Source organism: Artemia sp. Qi Xiang Cuo, chromosome 2 (assembly GCF_049724085.1).
Source record: "Artemia sp. Qi Xiang Cuo chromosome 2, ASM4972408v1, whole genome shotgun sequence".
NCBI lineage: Eukaryota > Metazoa > Arthropoda > Branchiopoda > Anostraca > Artemiidae > Artemia > Artemia sp. Qi Xiang Cuo.
This window is the reverse complement of record NC_142795.1, coordinates 52614686-52640439: the sequence shown is the minus strand read 5'-3', so window position 1 is coordinate 52640439 and position 25754 is coordinate 52614686. Positions and strand designations below refer to the sequence as shown.

Here is a 25754-nt window from a genome sequence, read left to right as displayed (position 1 = left end):
AATGTATTTACTTTTGCTATATCACTGATTTACAGGCTTTATTCTATTATAAACAAGCATAAGAATCTAAACAAGATTGAAAACTCATCTATAAGAGGTTCCAGTGGCAACTCAAAAGGCGCTAAACTATAAGAAATGAATTTTACAGGGGGAGGGGGGGGGGAGGAATATAGCTTTTGCGTGCTTAACTTAAGGGGATGGGTTATAAGCCCAAATTTGAAAAGAAATAAAAAAATTTAGCACCTTTTAAATTGCCACAGCCAAGTAGGCTGCTTGGCACTTACTGGACGCCGGAAGTAATTTTGATGTAAATACTGTACACTGGAAAATTATTAAAAAGTAACTTGTGTGAAAGATCCCCTCGTTAGTGCATCGTTGCGCCCCATTGTTAGCTTTAAGGTTCGCTTTATAATAGACTAAACTTGAAAAAACTTATAAATTTAAAATCAGCACAAAAATCCGATTCTTTTGATGTATCTTGGTATCAAAATTCCGTTTTTTAGAGTTTCGGTAACTATTGAGACGAGTCGCTCTTACTATACAGTTCGTTACCACGAACTGTTTGATATGGCAAGAAAAATATAAAACTCAGAACATAAACGCTTCTATATTTACACACACCCTAAATACAATACACTTATGTATGGAACTTGAAAGTACGGTCTCTGTAGGAAACCTTACCACTGCTCAAGATGCTCTCCTTTCTCTCCTGGAAAAGAAGATATTTAATCCATACCAATATAGACAAGAGCTATCTTTCACATGACTTCTATTTAATAACATAGTATTCAATTGTATAGGGCGTTAGAATATTCAGATTTTTGTTTTGTATGACATTTATACTTACTAATCAGTCTGCCCAGCAGCCAGTTACTAAGGGTTTAGTCATCTTCGAGACTCACTCAGACTTTGATGACTGTATAAACAATTGGAGCTGATGGCTACTTGAAACTGTTTCTTGAATAGTTACAAATATAAAATACTTGAACTGTTAGATTATTTCACATTTGAGTCGATAACTCAGGAGCTACCCAGTTGGAATTTTCATGGCTTGGCTAACACCTCCTTGTTTAATGCCTTTTTGAATGCATGAATTAATGGTGCAGTGATTTTTTTTTTTGAAAGTTTTTCCTTAAGTTAATATACACGATCCAAATCGGCTGCTCAAATCGAATGATGATCATAGATTAATAAAAAGGGGCTCTCTCGAACAAGACTTTCGAGTTCTAGCGTCCTTCTTATGAGTTGGAAGTGACTGAGGGGTAACAAGATCAAGGCCTTGCCGTTTTGGCAGGGAGTTCCGTTGTGAAAAAAAGAATGCAGAAATAGTCAAAATTGTTATTCAAATGAGAAATAACAAAATACAGAAAAGCTCTGATTCCGAAGGCACACTGAAAACCTCAACATGATATTGAAAACCAACAGAAATTAAATAATAAACAAACAGAAGTTAAAACATCAAAGAAAAATTATATTTTTCTTTGAAAATAGACAAATATTAAAACTCCAAACAAACAGAAAATATCATCTTTATGAGGAACTGACACCCCACCAAACACCACTCTTCCTACTAAAGTTTAAACATTTGTCACTAATGCTTCACGAACGAATGCTTTAATACATTACCAATGCGTAATAATTTCCGTTATTTATTCCCAATGCCACGACAATCGAAGGGTTTACTCATTCGCATTTGCTTTAAACGACGAAATTTTTCGGTTCAGGAGTTTTGAGATGTAATAGGAAAATGAAGCACTTGCAATCACCAACTTGACATATTTTTCATTCCAAGACGTGGCAGTTAAGGACAAGCAGTAGTTTAAACTTTAGCGTAAACAATGGGTGGCTGGGGGGCGCAGCGGCCCTCCTCACATACTGGATTGCTTGGTTTTGACTTTCAATGGAATTTTCTGCTTTAATAAAAAACAAACTTTTCATTTGTAATAATAAAAGGGGGTTAGGTTTTAGTAGAGCACACTGTCGTACGATGGAAAATGCGTTAGCTTATAAATCTTAAGACACAGTGTCTATCTACTAGTTTTCTATTTTCCCTATGAGGCGCCCCCCAGGAGAAGAAGTGGAAGATTCGGGCTCAAAAATACATTTTTGAGACAAGAAAAACGCAATCAAAGGTTGGGACTTTCCATTATATTTTAGATTCCAACTAAATTTTTCGCAAATCATTCATGAAAGTGTGCCACAACTGAAGTTCTTCTTTCTTCTTTACCCAAAAGGTATTTTAACCACGAAATTTAGTCCTTTTGGCATACTTCAGTTTTCTTCCTGAGTCAATAAAATAAACTTACCCTAAGAGAAGTTAAGAATGATTTAAATCATTAGGCAAAGCATAAATCACCTTAAATAAAATGTAAAAGTACCATAAATGAGGACATGACGTTAAAAGAAACGGAAATTACATTTGACAGTGATGCCGAATGTCTAACGAACAAAAATTCCTACAAATAAGGGTGATATCACTATCTCTTGAGCCCCAAAAAGGCAGGAGCGTTAATAGTGCTTTGTAAAAAGCTTAATAAATAGCTTAGTTTGAACATTTCATTTCGATAATTGATTTTGTATATATCTGAAGAAATTAAAAAGGAACAAATAATGGTTGAAAGTGTACAGTATATTACGATAATAAAAAGTAACAAAACTACAAAGAAAAAAAATAATCTATGTAATTTTGAGCCGTATTTAATTATTATTGTTATAATGCAAAACCAAAGATGTATAAACAACATGCTCGTTTTCAGTAAAGCACAAATGACACTAGTATTTCGTTGACACTCCATGAGACGGATACCCTAGCACAGAAAATAATGCCATTATATTCCGTTTGAAGGGTGGCAACACTACATTTGTTTGTGGTAAATTCTGTTCTTTTCAAGTTTGGCTTAATTGTTCATTGTAATTTCTGTTTGTTTTAGATTTCGTTTCTTCCTTCGTAGCAATTCCGTTCGTTTTGAGTTTTCAATTCTCGCTTTCCTTGACATGAAAAAACTTGTGTAATTTCCTCCTCCTTCCTGCTTAATTTAAAAAATGATGTACTGCTACCACTAACAGCTCAACGCAGCACCAAGTCACTTGAGGCCAACACAGCTAAGAACGCTCCTCCTCAGTCTCTCTTCATACCTTCCCAAGAAGTTCCCATTTCTCTTAAATCTTTCCTTACGGTATAATGTAATGTAAAAAACTAAAATGATTAAAATTCAATAAGGGCATACTCGGGTTTTAAGGGATCTCTGGTTTCAGTTTTTCAATCTCGTTTCACCCGTTCTTCTTCTCATGAAAACTATCGAGTAAGCTAAGGTATTCATTGCTACAATCTGTGGTTCGTCTCAGATTATCTTCCAAGTATCTAAATTTGGCGACGGTGTGTTCTCTTCCTCACTCTCTCTTGGAATGTTTTAGTTCTGTTTTGCCTCACCTTTCACAATATTTGGAATATTAACTCTGCTTGTTTCAATTATCATTCGTCAACAATTATAGTATAGTAAAATTGATTAAAGAGATTTTGATTTCGGCGTCTATATTGCATTACTAGAATCAGATTTGTAATCATACCGAGAATACCTTACAATTGTGTTCTATATGCCTTTTGATTTTGGATAATTATGCTCCTATCTTAATTTTTAATGCCTATTTTTGCGAATTTAGGAATGGCACGCGGGCTCAACCGCTCCATTTTGGTCTTCGGCCATACTGATTAAAAATCCCTCCATTATGATTTCAACAAGGTGAAGTATATCTACCTTTCTATTAGAATATGTTTGTGAAGCATCTTTCTTATACGGGCTATTTACAAGAGATTTTACACCTCAAGCTGCACTTATCTTGTTACTCATAAGACACAATTTTGAGACCACTAAACCGTCCTGATTAAAATGGATGTCTTTGAATTTTAATCCATTGCCACTTGGGGTTGAGGGGAAGAGGGTCGGACGTTAGGGGGGGGGATACAAAGTTGCCCCTCAATTAGATTTTGGTTCATGAAAAAAGCAAAAGAGTTGTGATTGAATGAGCTTTACTCCAACTTTCTACGAGTAATTTGTTCTAAACAGTGACTCACTGGGACAAAAACGTACATCAAATACATGTCATTCTTCACTAAACCACCACTATTGCGCCGACTATCCGTAGTCTTAACTTCTACTGGTGGTACAATGTCAGGTTGAATGGTTCTCGACCAGTTAAGATGTTTTCCTTCCGTAATAATTCAATTGATATCTTAAAAATGGACCACCCAAGGATTTTTGGCACAATTGCATGAAGTTTGACATTTCGTTCGTTTCTCCTGAAGCAACTATTGCCTTTAGATCATACAATAAATGTGTTATTTCAAAACTCGACTAGCCCATAGAAAAAAATAGAATGGATACAAATTGGATGTTCCTATGTCTTCGAAATTACAGCTTAAAACCAAATAAAAAATACTGTTCTAGGAATCTAAGTAATACTACTTTTTTGGATAAAAATAGAGGTTGTCTTACAAGCTACAAACCATTAAAAAAATAAAAATCACCAACAGAGCTTTATTTTCCAGAATTTCATATGTGCATTATCCATTTGAATTTCCATTAATTGTATTTTTTTTAATTAAAAAAGAAAGATTTACCAGTGCTCATTAATAAACAGTCTTAAGGAAGAAATTTGATTTTTCTTTTCGTTTTCTATTTATTTAAAGCTCTCTAGACCTTACCAACAATTCGACATTGCTTCAAATATGACATTTTCCATGATGTCTTTAATTACTATTTCCCATGAAAATGTTTTTTTTTTATAATTTTTACATTTATATTTCAATAGGAGACATAAATGATAGTAATAGTAATAGTCTAGAAACCTGCCAAAAATTCAAAACCCTTTTCATAGTTGAATTTAATTTGCTCTCCTAATAACGTTCTAGTCTTTTCATAATTTTCATTCGTTTCTTTTTATCAACTACAAAATCCCAAGATTATTATACTATCATCAAAACTCAGCCAAGGGAAAGAAGGAATACTACTACCAACAACACATTGTAGCACCAAGCCACATGAGGTCAACACGGCTACAAACGCTCCTCTTCGACCCTATTCAAATAAGCCTCATGCTTTATTCCGTCCCATGAAACACCAATTTTTTTAAATCCTTCCCTATGACCTCTTCCTCCCCTATTTAGGGAGGAACTGTTATTCATGTGGCTTGAGATAGATAGCCAAAATTTTTTAAAATCCTTCCTTATGACCTCTTCCTCCCCATTTCAGGGAGGACCTGTTATTCGTGTGGCTTGAGATAGATAGCCAAAAATTTTGTTTAAATCCTTCCTTATGACCTTTTCCTCCCCTATTCAGGGAGGACCTGTTATTCGTGTGGCTTGAGATAGATAGCCAAAAATTTTTTTAAATCCTTCCTTATAACCTCTTCCTCCCCTATTCAGGGATGACCTGTTATTCGTGTGGCTTGAGATAGATAGCCACAATTTTGTTTAAATCCCTCCTTATAACCTCGTCCTCCCCTATTCAGGGATGACCTGTTATTCATGTGGCTTGAGATAGATAGCCGAAATTTGTTTTAATCGTTCCTTATGACCTCTTCCTCCCCTATTCAGGGAGGACCTGTTATTCGTGTGGCTTGAGATAGATAGCCAAAACTATTTTTAAATCCTTCCTTATGACCTTTTCCTCCCCTATTCAGGGAGGACCTGTTATTCGTGTGGCTTGAGATAGATAGCCAAAATTATTTTTAAATCCTTCCTTATGACCTCTTCCTCCCCTATTCAGGGAGGACCTGTTATTCGTGTGGCTTGAGATAGATAGCCAAAATTTTGTTTAAATCCTTCCTTATGACCTCTTCCTCCCCTATTCAGAGAGGACCTGTTATTCGTGGGATATCAGATAGATAGCCAAAAAGCCCAATGTTTGGCAATCTATTATCATTCCTCTCTAAAACTTGGCTGAGCAATCTCAGCCTTTCTTTCATTTTAGCCCTAGAAAGTGGGGTCGAACTGCATTTTCCGTACAACTTATTGTTTTATATACGGTCAGTAAACGATTGCCAAAAACACATGCTAAGACAATTCCTCGGCAAAACATCTAGCACACTTTTTTTCCTCAACCTATCGAAGCACTTACGTTTCAGGGCCATACTTACCCACTGTCATTCCAGTGACTTCCAATATTCTAATCATAGTTCCGTGATATATCTTACAATTCATCCAAACTTTTTCCAACTGCGACCATATACTATGCAACTTGGATATTTTATTTCTTACATTTTCAGTGTATCCGCCTTCTTTACTAATAATGCGACCCAGCTAAGGGTGAATAAATGATCATTTTCATACTTTTTAAAGCTATCAGTATTAAAATTATTAAAGCAGGTTCTTTTGGCATACACAATGCACACTATTGCAATTTACTATTGTGGCGTACAATGATGCCCTATTTCCTGCGCAAACTGCCTTGTTATGTTGATGCTGCTGAGCAGTGTTTTGATTTTTATTTGCCAGCCTTTAGCCAGCTACACATATACACTCACTTTTCGTCACATGAGCGTCTATTGGCATCAGATTGCGAAGCCATTATGTGCCTCATGATTCTAGTTAGGCTAATATTTCTGCATTTCCCTCCTCCTTTTTGTTTCTTCTGTACATTTTACCATCATTCGGCTTGAATACAATTACTGAACTGAATACAAAATTATAAATAAGCAGGTGGGAGAATTAGTTTAAAGTGTTTTTTTTCTTCTTCTTTTTTTTGCAAAACTTGCAGATTTTAGTTGACATGATTCACAAACATGCCAACTAAAGATTTGTCAAATTTTGAAATCCAATGCAATATAAACTCCAATCAATAATGACGAAATTTTTAATGTAAGGCAACGTTTCCTTATGAGCACACAGAATATACAACTCAGCTTTCTATAAATACCAATAGGGTATCTACTTTCCCTCTAGTCCTGGGCAAAATAAAATCTTATATAGCAAAGGAAGCATACTTTCACCCTGGGTTCGACTAAAAGCAAGCCCGAAAGAAAAATCAATTTACCAGACGCTTATCCATAAAATACCAAACGCTCCATATTGGTATAATGTAAAAACCAAAAAGGAAGAGTAAACTACTGCGACTAGTTGGCTTAAACCGCTCATACGATGTGGCACGCATAGCCATAAATCGCTGAACTGCTGGGTCAAACTAAATAAAAAAAAATAGATTAAAAATGGAATAATAGCATTGACAACTAAATAAGAAAACGTTAATTTTTCTGAAATATGTATACGAATTAGAATTTCTTCAATAGAACACGTGATTTCTTCTTTTTTTTCCGTTTTTTATAAGAGTAAATCTTCGTTATATTCCTTTTTAATCAATTCGCAAGTGTCAGTAACCTTAGAATAAACCTGTTTATCCATTTATAGCAAATGTATAAAACCAACTAATAGGCCTGGCTAGCTCAGATAACAAAACATCATATTCCCAATCTTGGGGTCACGGTTTGATTGTTAGATTCGAACACAACGCATCTTTTCGCCAGTAAAAAAAGTAAAATATTGAAAATATATAAAGCTCTTATTTCTAATTCAATTTCTGTTTGTTACTAACATTATATTAGCGTTACTTAAATATGAAGGTTGTTCCTCATCTGCACCTACCCTTTGCATAAAGTTTACCTTTTGCATAACTATGCTATGTTTCAAAAACAAAAATTGTCGTTAAAAAGGGTAACCCTAAGATTTTTTTAAGTCGAGGACAAAATGCCAAAATGAATTTTCGGTTTTTGATATACATTCTTTTGGCAAGGAGGGGGGGGATTTCATACTTATAATTCAGCTATAGTCAGAACCCATTTTACCAACAGGCTAAGAACTCGAGTGGAACCTGATTTCATCGATCATGTTCAGCTTGTTGTCTGTTAGAACCGCCCACACCTGCAGTGGCGTAGTGGGCTAAAATTTCTGTACCAGTAGGCATCTGAATGTGACATTTTATAGTACAAGGCGAAACGTTTAATTGCCACAAGGCATTGAACGCATTTAATATACATTTAGCGTTTAATATACTATAAGAAGACTAAAGGTTCAATTCTATTTAAATTAATAAAATTGAAAAAGTAAAATTCTTTTTTATAATAATTAAAATTGAGTAATTAAAATTTGAATAGTGTAAATTTTATTTTAGTTTCAATGCTGTAATAACTGGAAGAGAATATTTGTAGTATAATTCGCTTTCAGTGAAGCGCCAAGGACGCAGTAGGCTTTAGATTTTTACAGTTAGGGAAGGAGGTATTAGCTAAATTCTTGTTTTTTGTGCGGTGAGTTGTTAGTAGTAGTAGGCTAGCATTGAATATTATAAACATTTTAATCACAAATACTAAATTATTGAAAACATAAGCGCCGGCGCGGAAGTATTACGGTTTCTGCCAATTTTTCATATGGAGATTTTCCGACGGAATTATCCAGGGTTATTTTCCCTGTTTTTTGATTTCTGGTAAATAATTTCCACGGAAGGGGGCATTTCTGGAGTGATCGAGAAACCGATAAGAGATTAAAGTCTTATTCAAATGAAAGAATACTAAAGAGAATTTTTCAGGCTGAATCGTCCGCAAGCAATTTTACAGGGAGGGGGCATTCTCAGCGAGGACGAAACTGTCTGGAGGGAATTTGACAGGGGAAAGGTTTATTTTACGTTGGATAAAATTTCAACAAAGTAGTTTTCCGCGAAGGAGAGGGTTACTCCCTCCATATATGAAGGGTTGCTCCCTCCTTAATACCATGCTCTTTACGCTAAGGTTTGACTGTTCGTCTCAATTTTTAAGAGCGTTTACTGAAACACGAGGACCGTTCAATTAGAATAGGAAGCTTTTTAAAGATACTGCTTTAGCGTAAAGTAGTTTATTTTTCTTTATTTGGAGGCCTAGCCCCTGTAATTTCAAATCCAGATTTTTGTGGTAAGCCTGTATGTCATCGGAGCTTGTTTTTATATTATTCAATTTTTGTAAAAAAAAGATTTTGCAAAAAACTCTTTAATTAAATTTTTTGTTATTGAACTTTGGCAAAACGAAGAGTTAATTGATTTGATAAAAAAAAAAAAAATGATCGGAGATATCGAAATCGATATAACAAATGTAGAAACTTAAAACATCGATATATTTTTTAATCAAATTATCGCCCAATTTGGAGCAAAAGATCTGATCGTAAAACTCATCTATATCGGATTTGAAACAAAACAGTGGTACGCTTTGGTTGTGTGAGCTAATTGCCTATATGCAGTTAGATTGCCTCTGTATACACCTTGTCAACGTAGCGTTAACCAGCGATGAGAGCGTAAAATGTGACGCAAATTATGCAAATAAGGTACAAAATTTTCCTGGAGTTTTGACTATAACTGAATTAAGAATCTCTCCAGCGATCTTGTGATTTTGTCTTGTGATGTATCGGATTTGAAACAAAACAGTGGTACGCTTTGGTTATGTGAGCTAATTGCCTATATGCAGTTAGATTGCCTCTGTATACACCTTGTCAACGTAGAGTTAACCAGCGATGAGAGGGTAAGATGTGACACAAATTATGCAAATAAGGTACAAAATTTTCCTGGAGTTCTGACTATAACTGAATTAAGAATCTCTCACAGCGATCTTTTGATGTCTTGAGATAAAGTTATCTCGCAATATTCTACAGAAGGGTCCCTCACAAAAGCAGAAAAATTTGGCCACAAAAATGCACTTTTGAGGCTACTGGCACCCTCTCTAAACACAAAAAAACACTGACTTTTCCCCATCTCCCAGTAACTGTTGTGTAATAGTGCAATACCGCATAACTGTTAATAATACTGAACATAGGTTCTATATAATAGCCCTTCATTATGTACATTGTGTAAGTATTTAGGGACGAATGTGGCACTATCTGACCTATAAAATGACCTATGAAACCAAGAGGATAGGTATATAACTTTCCGATATTTCTAAGCCAATTGACTATCTCTGAACAAAATGCTTGATAGCATTTTGGTCCTAGTCGAACCAAAATTTCTTTTTTGTAGCACCAAATGACAGAAATCAGCAATTTTTATTATTAATATCTGAAACATGTAGGTTATATAGCCTTTCAATAACTCATAAAATAAAATTAAAAAATCATAATATAAAAGACAAACACACATGCGAGCTGGAGGGAGGTTGGATGGACCAGATTTGGATGCCCTGCAACTACCTCGCAAGTCTAAGAGTACCTTAGCAAGAAATTACCCAAAAACATTTCTTGAAATCAAATGCCAATAAAATCTATACAAATTCACCGTCCTGGTGTGGGCCTAGTCTAAGTTGCATACACAACAACATTTCTTTCTGGTATTACAGTAACTGGTAACTGGTATAACTGGTATTACATAAATTCAAGAAATATAATATTTATAAGCAAACAGTCCATTTTTTTTATTAATTCCATTGGAACTTACTTTTACTCCAGTGTTGTTAATACCTTCAGGATGATAAATTTCTCTTTGATACTGTAATTTCAAAGCATCTCTAATCCTCTTTCTTTCTTGGGCCAATACAGACTCGGCAGACATATTGAGACCTTCTAAAATAAAAGTATGTTTCTTTTAGCTTTAGAGCTAAAAAATACATGATAAAACTTTAACAGAAAAAAAAGTGAAAAAATTCTTTCTTAATTTCTAATCCCATCCATAATTCGGATTATCTTCTTGGAGAGTAAGATAATAAAAATAAGATTGCGTTTTATGTAATAAAACACACAATTAAAAATAATCAAGGCAAGTACATCAGAATAGAGCGGTAATTCTACTAACCTGTACCATTTTTGTTTGCAAACATTCTTGTTGATGCCATTTTGGTTTTTTGTTGTTTTTTTCTTTCAGAAAAAAGTAAACAGCAATTTTATTTTAGTTTACAAATGCTTTAAATTGTTAAAACTTCTATGAAGACACATCAAATGAACTATTTATATAATTTTTTTATTCTCAAGTTAAGATTTGTTGGACTAATTACCATCCAATATACCTCATTGACTTTCAGGAATTGTTAGTTTAAAAACAGTTCCAGAAACCAAAACTGAGCCATTTAGTTATTTCTATTTCTCCTGAAATAAACATTTTCTGTATTTTTTTTTCTTTTTCTATTTTTAATTTGACTAAATGCCAAAAGGGAGCCAGCCTATACTTCAGACAGACATGGAAGCTTCATTCTTATCAAACTATTTCTGGGTTAAACTGAAGCATGTACTATTTTGGAAGGCTCTTCAATGACTTTTAGAATTAAAAACTAAGATTATCCAGTACAATACAAATAAGTTTGTCAATATTTTGATGTATTTTTTTTCTTCTTTGTTAAAGCACTTTTTTCTACTAATAAAAAAATAATAGAAAAGCCATTCAAAAACTTCCCCTCGCCTTTATTAAGGCTGAAAACATTCGAATTTTTGTAAAAACATAATTTAGGGGGATTATTGCTACATTAGTTAGTTGTTGAACTAGGTGAATGGAACTTCCGCAAATTGGATCCACAGCAAAAATTAAGACTGGGAATGTATTTTCACACGCCTAGCCCCCCCCCCCGCCGTAGCGCATCCAGTGGGAGGGGAGTTGACTGCCCCTCCCCCTGGCATGGGCAAAAAGTTACATCATTCGATCTCTGTGACTTGATTGTGAGATCAATATATGCTTGTAAAAGATTTAATGACGCTTGATCTGCATGCCCTGAGTCTTTAGGAAATTGTCCAGAGTGTTTGGTGTCAGCTGAGCTTGCCAACTCACCTAGTGTCACCAGCGTTTCAAAACCTGTTCCTTTTTCAGTACCTAAGCAAATTTTTTGAAATGACTGCAATAACAGACACGCCTTTGATTTAGTTGCGATTCTAGAAGGATTTGAACAGTATACAACTTTTAAATAATATTACCAGTTAAGATGTCAAAGCAAAGACAACAGGGTTGCCAATTTGCACAATTTTTTTTTTTTTTCACTTTTTCCCCTCATTGCACTCTTTCACTTGAAGGACAGGAAAATCACACTCTTTGTCAATTTTTAGCTAAGACCACACTTTTTCACTCTATTATCAAACGATGATAGAAAAAGTTCTAGCAACATAAAACTTTAAATTAGATTATTGCAGTGCAAACGATACAGCTGCTAGAGTAGTAACCAAGGTACTATTTTGCTTGCGCCTCCGTACCAAACAGGTTTCTGGTAGGTATAATCTGGTTTGGTGAGTACAATCTGGTTTGGTGGGTATAGTCTGGTTTGATGGATATAGTCTGGTTTGGTTTTTCAAAGAGAGTGACTATACCCATGCATATAGGTAAACATTTCTACAGGGCTTTACACCTTTTCAAAGAGATTCAGAGTCTCTTTGGGCATTGTGTGTCTCTTCGGGCTGTGTGTGTCTCTTTGGGCTGTGTGTGTCTCTTTAGGCTGTGTGTGTCTCTTTTGGCTTTTTGTGTTGTTTTGGGCTTTGTGTGTCCCTGTTGGATGTGTGCATCTCTTTGGGCCGTGTGCATCTCTTTGAGCTGTATGTGTCTCTTGGGTTGTTTAAGTCATTTTGGTATGTGTGTGTTTCATTTGCTTGTTTGTTTCTCTTAGACGCTATGTATGTCTCTTTGAGCAATGTGTGTCTCATTGGGGTGTTTGAATCTTTTTGGTATGTATGTGTCTGTATAGGCGTTTTTTGTATCTTTGGGCTGTGTGTGTGTATCTTAGGACTGTGTGTATTTATCATTATCCAGTGTATATATCTTTGGCCTGTGTGCGTCTCGTGAGGCTGTGTGTGTCTTTGGGCAGTTTGTATCTTTATGGTCTGTGTGTGTCTCTTTTGGCTGTTTGTGTCGTTTTGGGCTTTGTGTCTCTCTGTTGGATGTGTGCATCTCTTTGGGCCGTGTACGTCTCTTTGAGCTGTATGTGTCTCTTTGAGCTGTATGTGTCTCGTTGGGCTGTGGGTGTCTCTTTGTGATGTGTGTCTCTTTAGGCTGTGTGTGTCTTTTTGGACTGTGTGTCTTTTTGGGGTGTCTGTGTCTTTTTGGTCTGTATGTGTCTCTTTGGGCTGTTTGAGTCTTTTAGGTTTGTGTTTGTCTCATTGGGTTGTGTTTCTCTTTGGGCTGTCTGTGTCTCTTTGAGCTGTTTGTGTCTCTTGAGGCTGTGTGTGTCTCTTTGGGCTGTGTGTCTCTTTGGGGTGTGTGAGTCTTTGTGTTGTGTGTGTGTGTCTCTTCGGGCTGTGTGTTTCTCTTTAGCGCGTGTGTGTGTCTTTGGGCTGTGTGTGTTTCTTTGGTCTATGTGTTTTTCTTTGGGCTTTGTGAGTCTCTTTGGGCTGTGTGTCTCGTTGGTCTGTTTGAGTCTTTTTGATCTGTTTGTGTCTCTTTGGGCTGTTTGAGTCTTTTATGTGTCTCTTTGGGCTGTTTGAGTCTTTTAGGTCTGTGTTTGTCTCTTTGGGTTATGTTTCTCTTTGGGCTGTCTGTGTCTCTTTGAGCTGTTTGTGTCTTTTTAGGCTGTTTTTGTCTCTTTGGGCTGTGTGTCTCTTTGAGCTGTTTGAGTCTTTTTGTTCTGTTTGTGTGTCTCTTTGGGCTGTTTCAGTATTTTTGGTCTGTGGTTGTCTATTTGGGCTGTGTGTGTATCTTTGGGCTTTGTGTACCTCTTTGGGCTTTGTGAGTCTCTTGGAGCTGTTTGTATCTATGTACTGTTTGAGTCTTTGTTATCTGTTTGTGTATCTGTTTGCTGTGTGAGTCTGTTTGGGGTGTGTGTGTCTCTTTGGGCTGTTTGTGTTTCTTTGGGATATGTGTGTCTCTTTGGGCTGTTTGAATCATTTTGGTCTGTGTGTCTTTCTTTTGGGTGTCTGTGTCTCTTAGGGGCCGTGTGTGTCTCTTTGGGCTATGTGTGTCTCTTTGGGGCGTTTGAATCTTTTGGTCTGTATGTGTCTGTATGGGCATGGTGTTTGTCTTTGGGCTATTTATGGGTCTCTTTTGGCGTTGTTTGTATATTCGGGCTGTGTGTATCTCTTTAGCCTGTGTATGTGTCTGATTTGGGTGTGTTTGTCTCTTTGGTCTGTATGTCTATTAGGGAAGTTTTGATCTCGTCGGTCTGTTGTGTGTGTCTTTTGGCTGTGTCTGTCGTTTTGGGCTGTGTGTATCTCTGTTGGATATGTTCGTCTTTTTGGGCCTTGTGCATCTCTTTGAGCTGTATGTGGCTCTTGGGCTTTTTGAGTCATTTTGGTCTGTGTGTGTTTCTTTTGGCTGTTTGTGTCACTTAGAGGCCATGTGTGTCTCTTTGAGGATGTTTGAATCTTTTTGGTATGTATGTGTCTGTATGGGCGTGTTTTTTTGTCTTTTGGCGGTGTGTGTGTCTCTTTTGGCGTTTTGTGTCTCTTCGGACAGTGTGTATTTCTCTTTATCCAGTGTGTGTGTCTTTTGGGTGTGTGTGTCTCTTTAGGCTGTGTGTATATTTGGTCAGTTTTAATCCTTATGGTCTGTGTGTGTGTCTCTTTTTACTGTTTGTGTCGTTTTGGGCGTTGTGTCTCTCAGTTGGATGTGTGCATCTATTTGGGGCATGTACGTCTCTTTGAGCTGTATGTGTCTCTTTTGACTGTGGGTGTCTCTTTGTGATGTCTGTCTCTTTAGGCTGTGTGTGTGTCTCGTTGGACTGTGTGTCTTTTTGGGGTGTCTGAGTCTTTTAGGTCTGTGTTTGTCTCTTTGGGTTGTGTTTCTCTTTGGGCTGTCTGTGTCTCTTTGAGCTGTTTGTGTCTCTTGAGGCTGTGTGTGTCTCTTTGGGCTGTGTGTCTCTTTGGGCCTGTATGTGTCTGTATGGGCGTTTTTTGTGTCTTTGGGCTGCGTGTCTTTTTTTGCGTTGTGTGTGTCTATTCGGGCTGTGTGTGTCTCTTTAGACTATGTGTATGTTTCTTTTGGCTGTGTTTGTCTCTTTAGGCTGTGTGTATCTTTTTTGACGGCTTGAATCTTTTTTATATGTGTGTATCTCTTTTGGCCATTTTTCTAATTTTTGGCGTTGCGTGTACCTTTTGGATATATGCGTCGCTTTTTGCCGTGTTAGTTACTTTGGATTTTATGTGACTCTTGGGCTGTTTGAGTTATTTTGGTCTGTTTGTGTTTCTTTTGGCTGTTTGTGTCTTTTAGGGGGCCATGTGTGTCTCTTTAGGCGATGTGTGTCTCTTTGGGGTGTTTGAATCTTTTTGGCCTGTATGTGTCTGTATGGGCGTTTTTTTGTCTCTTTGGGCTGTGTGTGTGCCTCTTTGGGCTCTGTGTGTCTCTTCGGGCTGTGTGTATGTCTCTTTAGCCTGTGTGTGTCTCTTTAGGCTGTGTGTCTCTTTGGTCAGTTTGAATCTTTTTGGTCTGTGTGTGTCTCTTTTGACTGTTTTTGTGTCGTTTTGGGCTTTGTGTGTCTTTGTTGGATGTGTGCGTCTCTTAGTGGCGCGCCACTCTAAGTGAACCTAGATCAACCCAACTTTTTGGATATCTCTCTCACTATGACTCTGTTTGTGTGTCGTGTCAAATTTTGTCTGCACGATTACGGAAAAAAGAGGCATGAGAGGTAGCGTAGTTACCATCCAATATTTTTGGTCATTTCAAAATGTCACTAGAAGTTTTAATTTTTAATCAAATGGTCCCTCTTATAATATTTTAGTACCACTAGGTCGATAGACCAAAAATATTTTGAATACACACACACAAAACCTCACCCACACAGACACAAAAACTTACACACACATAAAAACTTACAGACACACACACAAACAAAAACTTACACAAACAAAAAAAAACTGAAACACACACAAAAACTAACACACCCACAAAAAATAACACACACACAAAAATTTACACGCACAATAAAACTTACACACACATAAAAACTTACACACACAAAAAAAAAAAATTACACACACAAAAAAAAAACTTACAAACACACATAAAAAAAACTTACACACACATAAAAACATACACACACAAAAACAAAAACTAACACACACACACACACACACACAACTTACACATACACACACAAAAACTTACACACACAAAAAAACACTTCTCTGAGTGTTGAAAGTGATTTCATGACATTATTTTAGTTTTTCTTTCTTGTTCCGAACTATTTTTTTTATCATACGCCGTTTAAAGATCAATTCGCTAAAAAGGTATAAAATAAAACTAGGATAATTACTTTCTTTGATATTAGTGCATAAGCTGACAAACTGCAAAAATATCCGTAACTTTTTTTTCTTATAGACCTGACTTATAAGAAATTGTTACCCGCTACACTAACTTTACTAGTGCATACTTCTGTTTATTAATCCATCTCCTCCAAAACACTTCAGTCATTATTTGTTAAAAAAAAATTTATTTCAAGTCACTCACACGGGTTTTTCTACATTTGAACCAGAGAATGGACCTAAGTTTCACATTTGATTGATCAACTTGGAGAAAGTTCAAATAGAACCGTTACTGATATGATATTAGTGCGTAAACTACAAACTTACAAAAATATCCAGAACTTTTTTTTCTTATAGCCTTGACTTAGAAGACTTTGTCGCCCTCCACTATAACTTCGCTAATACATCCTTTTGCCAATCAAGCCATCTCCCCCAAAACACTTTTCAGTTATTTCTTGTTAATTTTTTTTTATTTCAACTCACCCACATAGGTTTTTATACATTTGAACCAAAGAATGGAACTAAGTTTCACATTTGAACGACGGAATTGTCTTTTCCATAATTTTCTTATAGGAAACTAGAGCTTATGGTCAAAAACCCTTATTAGCTCAGTTTCTACAGAAATAGTTTATTTTTCAATCCATACCTGGACTTAAGTTTCACCTATGAACCGACGAATTGTATTTTCCATAATTGTCTTACAAAAGTTTACGGTCAAAAACCCTTATTAACTTAGATTTTTCTCTAGCAACTCGCCCTCCACTATAACTTCGCTAATACATACTTCTGCCAATCAACCCCGCAGCCAAAAGAGACACCCACAGTCCAAAGAAACACAAACAGCCAAAAGAGACATACACAGTCCAAAACGACTCAAAACAGCCCAAAGAGACACACATATCCCAAAGAGACACATACAGACCAAAAAGACTCAAACACCCCAAAATGAAACACAGTCCAACGAGACACAAACGGCCTAAAGAGACACACATCACAAAGAGACATCCCACAGCCCAAAGAGACACATACAGCTCAAAGAGACGCACAGGGCCAAAAGAGAAGCACACATCCAACCCAGACACATAAAGCCCAAAACGACACAAAGAAAGTCAAAAGAGAAACACACAGACCAAAAAGATTCAAACTTACCAAAGAGACACACAGTCTAAAGAGACAAACACAGGATAAAGATAAATACACACAGCCGTTATAGACACAAAGCGCCAAACTAGGCAAACACACAGCCATATGCGAAAAAAGCACGCCCATACAGACACATACAGTCCAAAAAGATTCAAACACCCCAAAGAGACACACATAGCCCAAAGAGACACACAAGGCCCCCTAAGAGACAAAAACAGCCAAAAGAAACACACACAGACCAAAATGACTCAAACAGCCCAAGAGACACATACAACTCAAAGAGACGCACACGGCCAAAAGCGACGCACACATCCAACAGAGACACACAAAGCCCAAAACGACAAAAACAGCCAAAAGAGATACACACAGACCAAAAAGATTCAAGCTGTCAAAAAAGAGACACACAGCCTAAAGAGACACACACAGCCAAAAGAGACACACACACAGGCTAAAGAGACACACAAACAGCCCGAAGAGACACACACAAAGCCCAAAAAGACACACACATAGCCCAAAGAGACAAAAAACGCCCATACAGACACATACAGGCCCAAAGAGACACAGAGCCCAAAGAGAAACAAACAGCCTCAAGAGACACAAACAGCTCAAAGAGACACAGAAAGCCCAAAGAAAAACACAATCCAAAGAGACACACACAGACCTAAAAGACTCAAACAGCCCAGAGAGACACAGACAGACCAAAAAGACTCAGACACCCCAAAAAGACACACAGTCCAACAAGACACACACACAGCCTAAAGAGACACACATCACAAAGAGACACTCACAGGCAAAAGAGACACATACAGCTCAAAGAGACGTACACGGGCCAAAGAGATGCACACATACAACAGAGAGACACAAAGCCCAAAACGACACAAACAGTCAAAAGAGACACACACACAGACCATAAAGATTCAAACTGCCCAAAGAGACACACAGCCTAAAGAGACACACACAGCCCAGAGAGACACACACAGGCTAAAGAGACATACACAGTCCGAAGAGACACAAAAAGCCAAAAGAGACACACACACAGCCAAACGATAAAAAAGCACGCCCATACAGACACATAAAGTCCAAAAAGATTCAAACGCCCCAAAGAGATCAGTATAGCCCGAAGAGACACACATGGCCCCTAAGAGACAAACCCACCCAAAAGAAACACACACAGACCAAAATGACTCAAACAGCCCAAGAGTCACATACAATTCAAAGAGACGCACACGGCCAAAAGCGACGCACACATCCAACAGAGACACACAAAGCCCAAAACGACACAAACAGCCAAAAGAGATACACACAGACCAAAAAGATTCAAGCTGTCAAAAAAGAGACACACAGCCTAAAGAGACACACACAGCCCAAAGAGACATACACACAGGCTAAAGAGACACACACAGCCCGAAGAGACACACACAAAGCCCAAAAAGACACGCAGCCCAAAGAGACAATAAACGCTCATACAGACACATACAGGCCCAAAGAGACACAGAGCCCAAAGAGAAACACACAGCGTCAAGATACACAGACAGCTTAAAGAGACATAGAAAGCCCAAAGAGAAACACAATCCAAAGAGACAAACCCAGACCTAAAAGACTCAACTAGCCCAAAGAGACACATACAGACTAAAAAGACTCAGACATCCCAAAAAGACTCAACGTCTAACGAGACACACACACAGCCTAAAGAGAAACACATCACAAAGAGACACCCACAGTCAAAAGAGACACATACAGCTCAAAGAGACGTACACGGGCCAAAGAGATGCACACATCCAACAGAGAGACACAAAGCCCAAAACGACACAAACAGTCAAAAGAGACACACACACAGACCATAAAGATTCAAACTGCCCAAAGAGACACACAGCCTAAAGAGACACACACAGCCCAGAGAGACACACACAGGCTAAAGAGACATACACAGTCCTAATATAAACAAAACGCCAAAAGACAAAAACAACCCCCCAAAAGAGAAAAAACACGCCCATACAGACACAGACATACCAAAAAGATTCAAACACCCCAAAGAGACACACAAGGCCTCTAAGAGACACAAACGGCCAAAAAAAACACACTCAGACAAAAAAGACTCAAGAAGCCCAAGAGACACATACAGATCAAAGAGATTCACCAGTCCAAAAGAAACTCAAATAAACAACAGATACACACACACCACAAAACGACACAAAAAGACAAAAGAGACACAAACAGACCGAAAAGATCCAAACTGCCCAAAGAGACACACAGCCCAAAGAGACACACACCGCCAAAGTATAAATACACACTGGATAAATATAAAAACAAAGCCCTAAGATAAAAACAACCCCAAAAGAGAAAAACACACACACCCAAAACAGAAAAAAAACGCCCATACAGACACATACACACCAAAAGATTCAAACGCCCCAAAGAGACACACATAGCCCAAAGAGACACACACAGCCCCTAAGAGACACATACATCCAAAAGAAAGACACACAGACCAAAATGATTCAAACAGCCCAAAGAGACACACATAGCCCAAAGAAACACAAACAGCCCAAAGAGACAAACACAACCCAAAAAGACTCAAACAGCCCAAAGAGACACAAACAGATAAAAAAGACTCAAACACTCCATAGAGACACACATTAAAAAGAGACGAACACAGTCAAAAGAAACACACATAGCCCACAGATACACACACAACCCAAAGATGCAAACAGAGCCCCAAGAGACACAAACAGCACAAAGAGACACACAAACAGACAAAAAAGAATCAAACAGCCCAAAGAGACGCACAACCCAAAGAGACACACACAGCCAAAAGAGACACAAACAGCTCAAAGAGACACAGACAGCCCAAAGAGAAACACAAAACAAAGAGACAAACACAGACCTAAAAGACTCAAACAGCCCAAAGACACACATAAAAGACTCAAACAGCCCGAAGAGACACAAACAGATCAAAAAGACTCAAACAGTCCAACGAGACACACAGCCCAAAGAGACGCACAAAGCCCAAAGAAACACACATAGCCCAAAGAGACAAAAACAGCCCACTGAAACAAACACATACCTAAGAAACTCACACAGTACAAAGATACACACAGCTCAAAGGGACACACACAGCCTCAAGAGACACAAACAGCTCAAAGAGAAGCAGACAGCCCAAAGAGAAACACAACACAATGAGAAACAAACAGACCAAATAGACTCAAACAGCCCACAGAGACACATACAGACCAAAAAGACTCAGACACCTCAAAAAGACACACAGTCCCACGAGACACACACAGCCTAAAGAGACACACATCACAAAGAGACACCCACAGCCAAACGAGACAAATACAGCTAAAAGATACACATACAGCTAAAAGAGACGTACAAGCCCCAATGAAATACACACATCCAACACAGAGACACACAGACCAAAACGACACAAACAGCCAAAAGAGACACACACAGACCATTAAGATTCAAACTGCCCAAAGAGACACACAGACTAAATAGACACAAACAGCCCAAAGAGATACACACAGCCTAAAGAGACATAAACACCATCCTAATAGACACAAAAAGCCCAAAGATACACACAAACAGCCAAAATATAAAAAAAACCTCTATACAGACACATACATACCAAAAAGATTCAAACAGCCCAAAAAGACACACATTGCCCAAAGAGACACACATAGCCTCTAAGAGACACAAACAGCCAAAAGAAACACACACAGACCTAAATGACTCAAACAGCCCAAGAGACACATACAGCTCAAAGAGATGCACACGGCCCAAAGAGACGCACACATCCAACATAGACACACAAACCCCAAAACGATACAAACAGCCAAAAGAGACACACACAGACCAAAAATATTCACATTGTAACCAGAAAAACACATCCACTACAGACACACACACAGATCAAAGAGACACAATCACACCGGCAAAACGGCTACATAATGCCTGACTAAACAACAACGGAACAATGAGACACTGAATCTCTTTGAAAAGGTGTAAAGCCCTGTAGAAATGTTTACCTATATGCATGGGGATAGTCACTCTCTTTGAAAAACCAAACCAGACTATACCCATCAAACCAGACTATACCCACCAAACCAGATTGTACTCACCAAACCAGATTATACCTACCAGAAGCCTGTTTGGTACAGGGGCGTACGCAAAGTAGTACCTTGGTTACTACTTGCTAGCTGGAATGATCTCTGTAGTCTGTACCCTCCAGTTGTCTTTCCAACATTTCCAACCATTTAAGAAGAAGTAGATTAAGTAGATCACCGCTAAATTAACAAGTGAAGAAAAAGAGAAGAAGAAAAGCACTTGAATAACTTCATTTTTAAGAAATTTAAAATAAATTTCTTGTGAATTATCATCTCAATTAATCAGTATTTTTACCGAACCAATCGTGCTCAAATCCTCCTCAGGGCCATACTGTGGTGTTTTATTTTGTGGAGGGTGAATCTTTCCCCACAGTAGAGTGCAGGCGGTCTTTTATCATTGTAATATCCTTTCTTGTTTTAGTTTAAAGCTTATTCCAATAGGCAATGATTAGAAGTCCTCAAAAAAAATGTCCCCCCAGATCCCACCGCAAATACCAGTGAAATTGATACCCATCTTGGCTGGTCCCTTGGCTTGACAATCCCAGTTGAGGATGTTACCCAACTTGGAAAACCTAACTCTAATGGCCTAAAAACTAGTAGATCCTTCTTATTCACACTGAAGGATAAAATTGATATCCCAGACAAATTATTCCTATTTGGGCAAATCAAACCACATAAGGAATACAAACCTAAGCCTATTCAGTGTCAGAAGTGTTTCAAACTGGGACACACGACAAACAAATGCAATGAAATTCTCCAAGAGTGTAGTAACTGTAAATCTTTCCATCCTAATGAGCTGACAACTTGCAACAACACTCAGCCTACATGCATCAATTGCAAAGGCCCACATGAGTCTACAAATAAATCATTATGCCCTGCATACAAGAAAAGAGCTCTAACACTCCAAATATCAACAGAAAAGGCCATCCCATACCCCTTTGCAGCAATGGAAGCAAATGCTGCCCAACCATACCAAAATAAGCCTGTAATGAAACCAACCAAAACCCCCAAGTCAAATGCCCCGAATGCATCAAGCACCCCTTATAAAACACCATCTTCTAAGCCCCCCAGCTCAAATCTCTATCAGAAGGAATCACCAAGCCAACAAGCCTCCTTGTCCGGTGAGATGAGGTCAGCCTGGCCCCCCTCCCAAGAAGAAACAAACCAGAAACACTACCAGGAATCAATCCCTTAACCAACAAACAGGATACACAACCAAAAATGCAATCCCCAAATATATGCTTATTCATTCTAAACTGTAATGCAGTTCAGCCCATTAACATACATCAACTACAGAAAACAAAAATTATTGCAGAATTGGCAAAAATCTACATCCCACATGATATGCTCATTCAAGCAAAAAAAGATCTTGCTTTAATTTTAACAAAGCTGAACATTGATACACAGTCCTATGAAGAATAAGTCAACAACACAACATTTATCAATACTCCAATGGACTGTAAGATCACTCACAGAAAATAAGCTAAATGAACTAATATCATTTATGAATAATAATTCCATTAATATTGCTTGCCTCCAGGAAACTCATTTAACCCATAATCAACAAATTAAGTCTCCGGGATATACTATCCTGAGAAAGGATAGATCTTCAGAGAGAAAAGGAGGTGGGGTACCTTTATTAGTAAATAATAATATAAAATTTTGTGGCATCAATTTTCCAGATTTTGCAAATGATGTTGATGTTATTGGTATCAGTGTTTGGCTGAATAATTTAAAAACCTACATAATAAGCTTTTATAAACCTAATGGCCAAACTAGAGATACCAAGGATTTCTTTAATTATATAAATAATTCTAATATGTTAACAAATATCATTATTTGTGGTGATTTCAATGCCCACAGCCTTTTGTGGGGGAATCAACCAGCAAATAAAGCTGGTAAATTCATTGAGCATATGACTTTAAATAATAATGAATTAGCTGTTGCTACCCCTCCAAACCTGAACACATATTTCAACCCCAAAAGTGGCAGATTCTCCACAATTGACCTACAAATTGTGTCATTAAATTTTTTGAAAAAAAATTACATAAATAAAATTGATAGTCTATGTACTGACCACTTTGCTATAGTTTGCTCTCTAAATGAACCTGCTGAAACTTTATCTCATACATCCAAATATATCAACACTAAAGCAGATTGGTCTATGTTCCAAAATAAGCTAAATGATGAAATTACAAGTTTCACCCAAAGCTCATGCATTTCTAACACAACAGTTGACACACATGCTGAAGCCTTGACATCTTTACTAATAAATACAGCTAATCATGCTATCCCCAAGACAACACCTAAGAAAACAATCCCTAAACAAATTCCTAAGGCATGGTGGAAAAATGAGTGCCTAAATAAATGGAGGATAAAAAAGGCAGCTAGGACAGAATTCATAAGAAAACCATCACCTACTACATATTTAAAAAAAATACAAGCATAATCTAATCTAAAAAGGACTATAATAGATGCTAAATATAAATACTGGAATAATTTTGCAAATAATCTCTCCAGAGAAACGCATGAGCCAATTATACATAAATTCATAAGCCACATCTGTGGGAAAAAGACTTCCCCCAACCCACTCCTGTATGAGCTTTTACATAATAATACCCATTATGACAATGATAATGGAAAAGCTAACCTATTTGCAACTCTTTTTGTTAATAAGCTAACATCAAATAATCAAAGCAAACTGTCCACAATTCCCATGAACCCAAGTTACCAACCACGCCCAGGATCCGAGTACATAACCAATCCAATATATTCTCTGAGGCCAACCTGACTCTTATACATGATAATGGTAATAAGCTTACCTTAGCTATGGATGTCAGGTATTGTGTTATCTTGGAACGATAATTTCGACAGGACCTGTGCCTGTCATCATCCTGATGATGACAGGCACAGGTCCTGTCGAAATTATCGTTCCAAGATAACACAATACCTGACATCCATAGCTAAGGTAAGCTTATTACCATTATCATGCATAACCAATCCATTTTCAATCCAGGAATTGAATAATGCAATATATCAGATTAGGACCAAAACTAGCAGCAGCTATGACAATATACACCCTACATGGATAAAGAATCTCACACCTTCATACAAACAAGAACTGCTAAATTGTTATAATCACGCTTTGGCATCTTCTAGGTTTCCCAATATATTGAAATGTTCGTCCATCCTAACAATCCTAAAGAAAAATAAAACAAAAGATAACCCTGAGTCTTATAGGCCAATAATGATTACACCTGTTATGGGGAAAATAATGGAGAAAATGATTTATCACAGACTCCTCTGGTTTTTTGAAAAAAATAATATGATCCCACACACTCAAACTGGATTCAGGAAATACCACTCCTCAACAGATGCTTTCGTTTTGCTAACAAATGCAATAAATGAATCTCTCTCAAAAAATAAAATCCTAGTGGCAGCTTTCCTAGATTTTGAAAGGGCATATGACAATGTGAACCACCAAATCCTTTTAAATAAACTTGGAAACCTTGGAGTACCCCCTAAGCTAGTATCTTTTATTAAATCCTTCATAGAAGTGCGAAGTTTCATTGTTTGTGCTGGTTCAGCCTCTTCACCCCAAAAGACAATATCCAAAGGCCTACCTCAGGGAGCAGTCCTCAGTTGCCTCCTATTTGCCCTATATCTCTGGGACATGAACCTACCCCACACAAATCTACAATATGCTGATGATCTGGTGCTATGGTCATCTGGCAACACCTTTCAGATAGCACAGTCAAGTCTGCAAAAGTCACTTTTCCAGTTTGAAAAATTTTCTCAACATTCAGATTTACCCATTGCACCCACCAAGTCAAAAATAATCCAATTTCACCGGAAGCGAAACCATGTTAATGCAAAACTAACTCTCAATAAAACAACTATTCCAGAAGATAATAATATTAATTACCTAGGTCTCATGCTCGACCAAAAACTTAATTTCCACCTCCACATTTCAAACACAATAAAAAAAATGCTATAGAAAAGCAAATATACTAAAAAGACTTCTTTCCACACCCTAGGGCTGTAAAGAAAAAACCTTACTCCAGTTTTATAAATCACATATAAAACCCCATATTGACTTTGGGCTCATCGTCTATGGTGCATGTGCAAAGACCCAGATGCAAAAAATTGAAACAACACAAAATGATATAATACGTCTCATATTTGGTCTTAGAAAACCCACAAGCACCAAGTTTCTGCTTATGGAGAGTGGATTAACCACAATAAGGGAGAGACGTAGCTTTCTCTTGATAAAACATCTTACAAAAATTGAATCAAATAGCTCACACACATTACATAATTGGTTAAGAAATCCAGCCATGTATAGATGTATTGCAGATGAGTAT

The 25754-nt window shown here is 37.4% G+C and overlaps 1 protein-coding gene across 3 annotated transcripts in view; it reads right to left on the bottom strand.

Annotated features, from left to right (window-relative positions):
* Positions 1–588: 588 nt before the first annotated feature.
* Positions 589–25754, bottom strand: part of ND-B15 (NADH dehydrogenase (ubiquinone) B15 subunit) — a 47420-nt gene continuing 22254 nt past the window's right edge. For all 3 annotated transcript variants that reach the window (XM_089101784.1, XM_089101790.1, XM_089101794.1), the window contains exons 2-4: positions 10437–10561; positions 7032–7178; positions 589–709 (exon numbers count right to left, since the gene is read on the bottom strand). In XM_089101784.1, the coding sequence (XP_088957910.1) occupies positions 638–709; positions 7032–7178; positions 10437–10550 (333 nt within the window). In that variant the 5' untranslated portion in view covers positions 10551–10561 and the 3' untranslated portion in view covers positions 589–637. The remainder of the gene's footprint in view (positions 710–7031; positions 7179–10436; positions 10562–25754) is intronic.